Here is a 10,909-nt window from a genome sequence, read left to right on the forward strand (position 1 = left end):
TAAACACACCCTAGGAGATGAAACTGTAGTCTTTTCAAACTTGGAAAATTCTAATGGTTTTGGTGTGCAGTTAGTGTCCATAAACTTAGTTGAAGAGGTAGCTAATGTAATAGTATCTGATCCAAACCAGAATACAGTCCCTTTTTGCAGTGAAGTTATAATGAAGAGTGTTAGAGTCTCTTAAGGGTGACTTGTCCTCTGAAGAGCAGGAGAAAGATTTTGAGCAGAATTAGTACTTGGTTATAAAGATAAAAAGACTTTCACTACTTATGTCTCCAGAAGACATAGAAAGAAAGACAAACTACAAAGGTCCAGAGGAGATAACATTGATTACATTCAAATCTAAAAGGTGGTTTTATAAACTCTTTCTACTATAGAGACTTGATGGATTTTCTTGGTTTACTATGGACTTCAGTCCCCCCATTCTTTTATATTCTTTTTCCCTTTTTGATTAATAAAATTTTGGCTTGATCAACAAAAAAACATATATTAAGGAAATTGGTTATATTTTTGCTTTATAATTAAGTTGATTTTTTTATGCATGTTGTATTTTTGCTTTATAATTAAGTTGATTTTTTATGCATTTATAGTATTATATAAGCGTATACGTTTTGTATAGAATAATTTTAATATTATTTTCATGAGGCAAACTCGTACGAGTTTATGAGTAGATTACACATAGGCAAAACAAGTTTGACAACCTTAGCTAACAATTCTAATATTCCTGCCCTAGAAGAAGAGACTATTTGTAATGACAACAGTGGTTAAGAGTAAGGATAGAGAACAAAATAACAAAAAGATAAATGTTATGCCAGTGGAACAACATAAGAAACAATGAAACATATTGCTTTTGAGGACCAAATCTTCAAGAGGGGTGACTCCAATCTCCCCTTTTATTTTTAATACTCGGGTTGATATGGCTAGTTGGGATTAAGGACATACTCTTAGAAGGACTTGTTTTTGTGGGTTGATATGGCTAGTCGGGATAGGGACATACTCTTACAACTTGTTTTTATGATTGAACATAGGGAAGAGTTGTGATATTGTTATTCCTACTCTTGACAAGCCTTATATGATTGAAACTCAAGCATGGATGGATATATGAGCATTTCATGAATATTTGAACTATATAGCGCAAAGAATTGTCAACGAAATGCTTTTTAATTTTTACTGCTGCTGTCCTGCTGAAACTATTGTCCATTCACCATTAGTCCAATTTATGCAGAAAATATGCCAAAATCCAGGTACACAAACTAAAGAGAGCAATTGTGAGTGGGAAAAGGTTGTTTTGCAATGAATAATTTAGTTGTAAGAAATAGAAGGAATGAGAGTAAACAATGCAGAAAACTAGAGGAGTAGAAACCCCAGCATAAACCAACCTAGTCTCTTGCAGTTACGTTGGGTGGTAAAGCTCATGTGGCACGATACCAAATTAATGAATAGACAGGCAGATGCAAGTGTCAAGCTTCATAAACTATGTTCAGTATGTTTAGTTAATTCATCTACTACCCCATTAGCTATCAACCTCTCTATTTTACAACAATCTATATGTAAACGTAAATAGATAATTAATATATTCTTGCTGATAAAATGAAATTTGCTTCGCTTAAGTGCTGTTGATTTTCTCAGCATCCAAGTTATAAAGTTGTGATATTCAATAAATAGGGCTACTTCGAGCAAAATAAAAATCTATACATTTTTGGCCCAATACATATACTGCAAATCAACCCAGGTATATCAAGAGCACTAGGAAGTTTTAGGAGACCATGTGTTGATTTGCACCAAAAAATATGCTCTTGATAACTGTCAAAAAGATCTACTACTTATATCTCAGAAAGGGACATGAGATTTAGAATAATCGCTTCCTGCAGCCTGTAGCTCCACAATAGCACGCCATTTGTTTTACCTTCCCATCAGAGTCCAAGACACTATCAAGTGCATAGCCATAGTCATATGTCAGCTCCTGCAAGCAAACAGAGATTTAAGACATTTGACAAGAGATAATACAAACAACTTTCCCAGCCCTCTCGCTCCAAATGGAATTAGGAGAGGACTTTGAAGGAGGAAAGCATTCTCACTGAATGGGGGATTATTTTTCTTAGAGGTAAAACTTCTCTAATTTAGAGGAACACAAAATATGAATTGGAGAAAAACTTTGGACCTCTTCCACTGAACTCCCAATAATTAGTACATATAAGTATTTTTGCCATTGAGTAAAATCAATAATTTGTATAACATAATGTTGGGTGTATAATATAAAGGACTAAAATGATTCTTTTAAAAGATATAGGATAAAATCATATTTAGACTACATAAAATGTGTTACCTGTAAAGGGGGTATGTTGTCAGCAGCAAACAGCACTACTCGAGCCAATCGCAAATCATGGTGTGTGCTCAAAACACATTGTACAAACAAATTAGGCTCACAACAATGGTTTATAAATCTAGCAACATTTCCAGTAGACCCTGCATCAATGCAAAACTCTGGCGCACTTTCAGAATCTTGGTCATCGTATTTTTCCAGCAAACTTGAAGCATATGCTACATTTTTTGACCTCCTCTGACAAAATTAAAATCACCAAATAGACAAGACAAAAGTTCATAACACAAAAATGAAAAACAGCTGATAAAATAGAACTACTGAAGGTTTCATAGAAATGAGTACCTCCCTTTGACCAAGCCCCTTGATTGTTTGCAAGCAATCTATCTCAAAAATATAGTTGTTTTCCAATACACTGTCCACGTCTTCAGTCCTACCAAGTATTCCTGTGTACTCACAAACTGGTGCACCAGAAGGTATAAAATCCCAGGATCTAACAGCCCATCCTTTCTTTGCAGTACGGAAAACCTATGTAATAATTTGATTGAATACTCAAACTCAACACTCCATTGTTTATAATTAATATTAATGTAAGGAAATCAATAGTGTACAACCTCCAGACGATATTGAAGTCCTCTTTGAGAAGTCCTATTCACACACTCAGGACCACAGCCACAATTGGGACCACATTCAAACACAACGTCTTTAGCTTCAATTAATCTGTCAATACATAAGAAAACATTAATATTGCAGCAAACATAATTTAAATAGCATCTCGCCAAAGTTTCTAACCTGCCACCATCTTTAGATACATAGGGAAATTCAGAGCCATTGCGCTTTGCACATTCACACGTGTTTGGATCAGTACATTTGTCTTTGCATTTGCATCCAGAGGCGCTCGCAGGAAGCTTAACGCCTTTTGCAACCTTCAGAGACTTCAAATAAGTGAAACCTATATAATATTAAAATATCAACCCAAAGTATGGACAAAGGGAAAATTTGCTTTCATTAAATGGTAAAAGCTCAAGTACCACATCGACTAGTCCCTAGAGATGAGGCGTGAAAAAGGTAAATAAAGAATGAACATCAAAGCTAAGAGCTACCACAACAATGTGATTAAACACATTAAATATATATCCAAGCACTTAAAATAGCAGAAACAACTCACACCTTGACCCAAATAGTTGAAAGGGGTTGGAATAGGCTAGGCCGAGCTAGGCTTTGCAAGGCCTGAGCCTGGCCTGCCAATTTTTTTGAAGGCCTAAGCCTAGCTTGCGGCCTATCATAGGCTTACTTTTTAGGCCTGAGTCTGGCCTTCTGAAAGCCTATACGGCCTGCCAGCCTGTTTATAAAAGCCTATTTCATATGAACATCTTTAAATAAGCAATGTGATCTAAGTTTAAACAGACTAGCGAACTAATATATCAATTAGATTAAACTCTCTTTTGATAATCAACATGAGATTTTAGGAAAGTTGACTATATATTGTTCCATATATCAACTCTAGTTTATAATAATACATTTAAATATGCAAAAAATTAATGTATACTAATAAACTTAAATTACTAAAAAAGTTAACAAATTTTTATTTTGATTCAAAGAAAAATATATAATATAATAATAATAAATAATATTATTGATATTTACTTAAATAGGCCGGCTTAATAGGCATAAGAGGCTTTTTGAATGGCCTTTTAAGCTAAATGGGCTTCTAAACAAGCCTAGGCCTTCTCTATTTAAGAAAAAAGTTAGGCCTGGCCTGACCTGTCGTAGGCTAGGCCATAGGCTCCTGTAGGTTGGCATGGCCTATTCCCATCCCTTGAAATTATGTCAAGGGCTACCATGATAACGATTACACACAGTAAAAGTATACCCCATCACTTAACATAGCAAAAAAACTCACACATGGACTCAATAGTTTGAAATCCTGGGAAGAACCAGGGTGTATAAAAACACAAGCAGCCCATTAACCCAAACAGCAGGGAAATCAAACAAAAACCACAAATTCAACTTGCCAGGGGGCGGTGGAACAGGTGGGTCATCAACCAAATTTGTAGCTGGAATGGGCACAGCTTCCTGACCGTTAGTGATATCATCACATATCAACCTAAGCAAAGTGAAACAAGGATGTAAGGAATATATAATCAGGATAAAGTATATAAATATTCACTTTACAAAATTAATTACCCTCGTATTTCTGCTGTAGACTGAGGTACACGTCCCATTGTGAAATAAACCTGTAATCAAAGGAAAATAAGCTAAAACCCTTCAAAGAATACTTCAGACAACAAAATCAACCAAAAACAAACAGGTGAAACACATCTGTCAAAATTAAGATGAAGAGAGCCATAATTTGTAAGCCAAACTTTTCTGTTTAAAGAATATGTAAAACAACATACTAATGTATGGTAATCATCAATAAAAACACAAGCCAGTTATAAAAACCAATCTCATTCAGTTAATACAACATCTAAATATTTGTATATCTTCAATGAAATTATTGATAAAAACAGACAATGGAAATACAGGTCAATTATAAAAACCAAACTTTCAGTAAACACAACATCTAAATATTTGTCATCTTCAACATATTTCCAAGTCCAAAAATAAAGGGGTAAAAACAAAGTATGGGGAACCAAAATGAACAAGACAACATGGAACCAAAATAAGGACACAAGAGAGATGGGTATAGAAAGTCTAATATTTGCAATAAAACATGATAAGAAGCAAAAAAATACAGAGTAAAATTATTATCAAACCTGATTTGTTGTTAATGTAGGCTGTCCTTCAACCCTCCTGAGACGAAACTTGTATACTGTGAAGCCAGATATTCCCTTCTCTGCCCAATAGCTGTCAACCTGCAAAACAGGCACTAAATTTTTAAGTGTAGAATTATTGTTGTTGATCAGATAATTGAAGGAGTAAAGGGAAAAAAAAAAATAGTAATAATACATGTGCATGAAATTAACACAAGCATAGCCTTCAATTTTCAATCAACAATTATCACCCAACATTTGAACGCTAAAGCATGCAGTCTCATTTTACAGGGGTGTCAAATTACCATTATAGATACACAAAAGGTAAAGTAAAAAATAAAAATGTAAAAGACAGGCAATACATTGGTTTTATGAGGGCAACACATATTTTGTTAAATATTGATAAGATAGAAACCATATTTAAAATATTAAGATTCAATATTTTCAGCTGTCTTTATAAACACATTTGCTAAAGGAGCAAATTATTACGCCTGTTGGGAAACATATTTAAGTAAAGTCGTCAAAGATCTTACCTTGTACAAGCCATCATATGTATAGACTTTACGAGTGTAACTGCTACGTGAGTCATGACCTCGAATCACCCTTACTGGCACCTTTTGATCCCAGCAGTTCTACAATTGAGTTCAAATCATGTTAGATGTGCCTTTGTAAATCAATTAGAGTACCATGGTTTTAGAGAGAGGAGTTGTGCTAAAAAGCACGAGTATGTGAATACAAAAGTAAGGTTCAATGGTGGGTTATTTCTACTTTTGTGTATTAAAACTGAATAGAGAGGGACTTAATTTGATCAAGAATATAAGTTAATGAATTGTTGGTACCATTTGGCACGGATAGAATAATGATTGTCATTATCTCTGCAGTTCAACCCAAAATGAATCACTTGTTTTAACTCGTGTTATGTTATGTTATGCTTCTACCATGAACCTAACAGAATTAATCATGCCTTATATTTTGTGGTGTTCTAAAACATCTATCAAACAGCAAACAACCTCGCCGATGACAAGGGCATTTGTTTAATATATTTTTCGGGAATAATAACTTTTAAAGCTGTACGTATGTTGTCTTAATCATTTGGGGAAAAATCAAAAAACAGTCTTTAAGATTATTTTAGAAACAAAGTATCTTCTGAGCAAAGTAGTTATAATTTTTAACTGCCGTCTCACATAAGAATTGACTTTTAAAATTGTAAGTGAATAAAAATAATTAATCCAAAAAAATTCAAGGAAATTGCAATTTTTATATAAAATTCAAAATCACTTTTTATATAGGTGTAAACAAATAGCACAAGCATTGTAATTTTTAGACACCCTAGCTGATTGTGAGAGCACAGGTAGACTAATACCCTTGCAGATTGTGAGCACAACCTAATATTATTTCATTCTCCTCCACACCCTTGCCCTAGATACCCACTGATATGGCAGGGAGGGAGTCATAAGCAAGGGCATGGATGAGAAAGTCACTGCTGGCAATGATAGGAAGGCAGCAGTGCTCTGGTCGCAGGATGAAGCGGCATGCAAGGGTGTTGATTCCTAAAAAATAATATTATGCTTGACTAATAACAAAATGAATTGGAAAAGATACGGGAAGTGGTTGCTTCCAATGAGATCACACAGCTGGTTCTGGATCATACCCAACAAGACCAGTGGGTAACCGTGATAGGGAGGAAGAAGCAGGTAAAGGGAGCAGAGGAGATAGCCAAGCTAACAAGGTTGGGGTACCGAGCTATGAGCAGGATGCAGGGCATGCAAGAGGGGGTGACAATACATCAATACTAAGTTTCCCTCTTTGTACTATTATACCAAACCAAATAATACACCTAAATATTTCCCACAAACCAAAAATAAGTGTTGATCATGTAGATAGCATAACTAAGAACCAACTTTATCACTAAGAAAGCAAGGAATTACTGTTAATATTCACAAATGCATTGAGCAACCATTTAAATGCATACCTTGAGTGCTAAATTACCCCGCTCCAACTTTTGATCTTGAATTTGACGCTTATTACCGGTCAGATTATGCCCACCTTGACCAGTGTACACAACATCCTCGGCATTATCCAGATCATCTTCATACATGCCTGAAATGACAATTGCCACAGCAACTGGGAGTTTGAGCTTGGGGTACTGCAACAAAAAAGGAGAAAAGGGGGAAAAGAAAGAGGTTTATAAGAAACATTATGGTCAAAAACCTATTAATAATGATCATATGATTTGTTCAGAAAAATGATGATCATATGCTCATTAGAGATCTTTTGGTTTTAAAAATTAGGCTACTTCGTAAAAACAGGGTACCAAGAAGTTGAATTACCGTTTTGGAATAAGATTGGCCGATAAAATCAATGCCATTTAACCAGTGGCTATGAAAACCAACTGCAACCATTTCAGCACGAGAATAGAACTGATATCCAACCTCAATGCCTTCAATCAAGAGAAATTAAAAACACTATATAAGAACAAATGGCACAATAATTATTGAGGAAACATGTAACTGTCTTATTATAAAAGATACAGCATCAGTGTTAAGACAAGGAAATCACGTCAACTATGCTATAAAATTTCAAAAATATAAATATAAATGCAACACAGGATGAGCTACCAACCTGGAATGCTGCCAATTCTTTTGTCAGGGTATAGTATCTCCTTATTTTGCATCATCTGTTAGACCTCCAATATGAAGACAGTGTTAAAAGAAGACAAGTGTAGATACAACTAAACAAACTATGATTCTGGCTTTAGATTATTTTGAAAAAATAACACACTTTTGATAACTACTTAATAAACATTAAATTGAATCATTTCACCAATATCCATTGTTACCAAAGTAACAAAGAGAAATAATAAAATCAATAAATTGTATCTTACATACATTATTAAAAAAAAAAAAAAATCACTTGTAGCTCTTAGTAGATATCATGTCTTTGAGACAAATAGTCACGATTCTACTCAAAGAAAATGAAATCAGTGAATTTTCACTTGCCTTGGTTATGGCTTTCAGATCAGGTCGCTTGGCAGAGTGCTGTTTTTCTTTAGGTTCTGCATCTTTCTACACAGGTTGAAACATTAAAGTTTTGTAAGTACTGCATAACGATTTATTTTAAACAAACAAAAAAATCAGTAAAGCAGCTCAAGTCTAATCCTCAGCATACAACAAGAGTAGCTAATGTGTGACATTGAAACACCCTAGGCACTGTTTGGAAAAAAACATCTTATTTTAAGCTTATAGCATAAGTGCTTATAAAAAAAACTATTTCCGTAGCTAAAGATAAAATATAGTTAAATTGTTTTTGAATAACTTATAAGCTGTCTTGGATTACTTATAAAAATAAGATAGAAACAGTTTATGAGCATGTCATAAGTTGTTTTGATAAATTAATTCAAATAAGAGTATTCAAACAGACCCTAATAACAAAAGCAACATCTTCTACACCTCCCCACCCCCAACTGCAGAGCGCTTTACCTTAAGAGACTTCTTCCCAGGAGATTTTTTAGGAGATTTCTTCTCAGGAGATTTTTTAGGAGATTTCTTTTTAGCAGCAGATTTCTTCCCGCCACCTCTCTTCTCAATTTCAGCATTATCTTTAGCAACCCTCGCCTCCTCCTCCTGTACATTCCAAAGATAAATTACTACAACTAATTTATAACAAAAGGAACAGAAGAGAGACCCAAGACCCTGGTTGAATAAACAACTAATTCACAGCTTATAGCACAATGGCTTATCATGAGAAAAGCCTAATGTATAATTTATAAGCTATTTGAAATATTTAAACTAGTATTTCTATAGCAAAAGATAAGATGAAGTTAAGTTGGTTTCCCATAAGTATAAGTCATCTTGAAGATATTGTTAAACTTAGCTGAAAACAGCTTACTAATCTGCCATAAGCTGTTTTCTTATGTTCTCACAAAACTTATACCAAAAAATAAGCTCGAATAAACCAATCCAAACAAACCCTATATCAAAATCATAAAGAACAGAAAAAGAAAGAAGCATTTACCTGAACCAAATGAAGATAGTGTTTGTTAAAAGTCCTAATAGTCTCTTTCACCTTCGCCGTTGAGCTCTTATCACTCAATGCACCACCAGCATTTTCAGTTTCAGCAGCCATTTTCTCATTCCAAACCTCCATCAGCTCACGTTTCTCATCCGACGCAGATTTCTTCTTCTTCGTCGGTTTCCCTTCAACAACAACCTCTTCCTTCTTCTTCTCAGTCGTCTCTTTCTCTTCAACAACCTCCTTAACCACACTCTCCCGACTAGGACTTCTCCTCACACGCTTCCTGGACTTCACCGGCGAAACCTCAACCTCGTCGGATTTCTCTTCAGCTTCTACCCCCTCAGCTTTCCGGCGAAGCTGAATCTCTTCAACCTCTTTCTGCTTAGCTTGAATCCTCGAACTCGATCTCCTCTGCGACGACATTGGTGTCACCTCCGTCGTCACCGTCGCATCCTTCGATTCATCTTTCAGCTTCTTTCCACCGTATTTCACCTTAATCTTCACCTTAGGATTCATTGAAACCTTCAAAAGCTTCGGAACAACACAATCATTCGCAACGGAATCACGAATCTCCAACGATTGCGCAACCATCTGAAACCTACAAAATCAAACCGATTAACAAAATGCTAGTGAAATCATAGATTCAAAGATGAAAAAAACGCTTCAGATTGAAGAAGATTTACAGTGGAATTCCGAAAGGTTTCTAGGGTTTGAAGAGAGAGAAAGAAAGAGTGTGAGAAAATGAAGAGAAGAGTTTTGTTTCTTCTCGTGAAAGTGGGAAGATGAAAATGATGATGCTCTAATATTAATAGCTCCACTCTCAAGGTTTTCAAGGCTAAAGCGCCATGCCGAATTTTCGGGAATTCTTTTTCGTACCATTTTTTATTTATTTTTTTATTTTACGAATTTTTCGGGATTTGTCTTTTTCCTATTCGCGTTCCCGCTTCGTTTATTTTAATCTCCTATTCTCGCGGTACTACCAAAAAGTACTTATGATAAATAATTCACTGCTTCGCGTTATCATGTGGTTGAGTTAGGTAACTACTTGGCTTGTTTCTATTGGATCATTTTTCAGATGTGATAATATGATTTCATCTGTGTGGTTTATTTAGTACCGTTAGGATGCTTTTGACCGTTTGATTAGATTTGATGGCTGATTTGTTGCTACAGTGGATGATTTATCTTTGATTGTACATTTAGCGTGTTCGTCTCAAATAAGTCCAAATGCAATAAATATTTACTTGTTTCATGGACTGTTGGAAGCTTAACGTTAATCAAAAAATGATAGAAACGGGAAAGCCACTGATTAATGTTAATAATAACAAGTCACCTAAACTACTTACTATTAGTACTTTAACAAGTTTTACTCATTAAACAAAATCATAAGGTAATTACGGTATATAAATCTATATTTGACTTTTCATTTTGTTCACATACTCCGTCTATTGCTAATTAAAACAAATTTAACTTTTAAGATTCATTCAATTAATGATAAATTTGACTTTTTAAGTTTATTTAATTAATGGTGTATGTAATTCATATTGTGGACCACGTACATCATTAATTGAATGAATCTAAAAAGTTAAATTTGCTTATAATTAGCAACGGATAGAGTAACAACTTGGTATTTGAATTTGTAGTGTTTAAGCATAGGAGGTATTCCCCACCCTTCTAAATTATAGTAAGTCGTGCATTAAAAATGTAATTAATTTTGTATGAAAAATAAATGTTATGAGTTGTTTTACAAAATTATCTTTAATAAATTGTATGAAAAAAGATAAAGTAATAAATAGTTGAGAATGTAACAGAAAAAGTGTAA

General features: G+C 34.4%; 1 protein-coding gene across 2 annotated transcripts; it reads right to left on the reverse strand.

Moving 5' to 3' along the window:
- Nucleotides 1–1,551: 1,551 nt before the first annotated feature.
- SUVH4 (histone-lysine N-methyltransferase, H3 lysine-9 specific SUVH4-like protein) lies at nucleotides 1,552–9,866 on the reverse strand. Of its 2 annotated transcripts, none has more exons than XM_085724186.1 (16): nucleotides 9,774–9,866; nucleotides 9,091–9,681; nucleotides 8,556–8,699; nucleotides 8,076–8,141; nucleotides 7,699–7,753; nucleotides 7,407–7,516; nucleotides 7,049–7,222; nucleotides 5,610–5,708; nucleotides 5,080–5,178; nucleotides 4,508–4,557; nucleotides 4,336–4,427; nucleotides 3,113–3,272; nucleotides 2,935–3,040; nucleotides 2,666–2,848; nucleotides 2,327–2,560; nucleotides 1,552–1,963 (listed from the first exon to the last, which is right to left on the reverse strand). In XM_085724186.1, exons 2-16 carry the CDS (start codon nucleotides 9,679–9,681, stop codon nucleotides 1,850–1,852), a joined length of 2,277 nt encoding a protein of 758 aa, XP_085580312.1. In that variant the 5' UTR covers nucleotides 9,774–9,866; the 3' UTR covers nucleotides 1,552–1,849. The 2 variants fall into 2 exon arrangements, with proteins under 2 accessions (XP_085580312.1, XP_085580311.1); XM_085724185.1 differs by having other exon boundaries at nucleotides 9,091–9,688.
- Between the last annotated feature and the right edge of the window lie 1,043 nt (nucleotides 9,867–10,909).

This window comes from Medicago sativa, chromosome 7 (genome assembly GCF_051527215.1).
Source record: "Medicago sativa cultivar Bolivia chromosome 7, Bolivia_mono, whole genome shotgun sequence".
Lineage (NCBI taxonomy): Eukaryota > Viridiplantae > Streptophyta > Magnoliopsida > Fabales > Fabaceae > Medicago > Medicago sativa.

What these genes read in the sequence shown, in the direction of transcription:
- SUVH4 (XM_085724186.1), bottom strand. Translation starts at nt 9,681, where the DNA reads ATGGTTGCGCAATCGTTGGAGATTCGTGATTCCGTTGCGAATGATTGT. An exon ending in AAGAATTGGCAGCATTCCAG is followed by an intron (nt 7,517 to 7,698) that starts GTTGGTAGCTCA and finishes TCTTGATTGAAG; the next exon opens with GCATTGAGGTTGGATATCAG. An exon ending in GCCAATCTTATTCCAAAACG is followed by an intron (nt 7,223 to 7,406) that starts GTAATTCAACTT and finishes TTTTTGTTGCAG; the next exon opens with TACCCCAAGCTCAAACTCCC.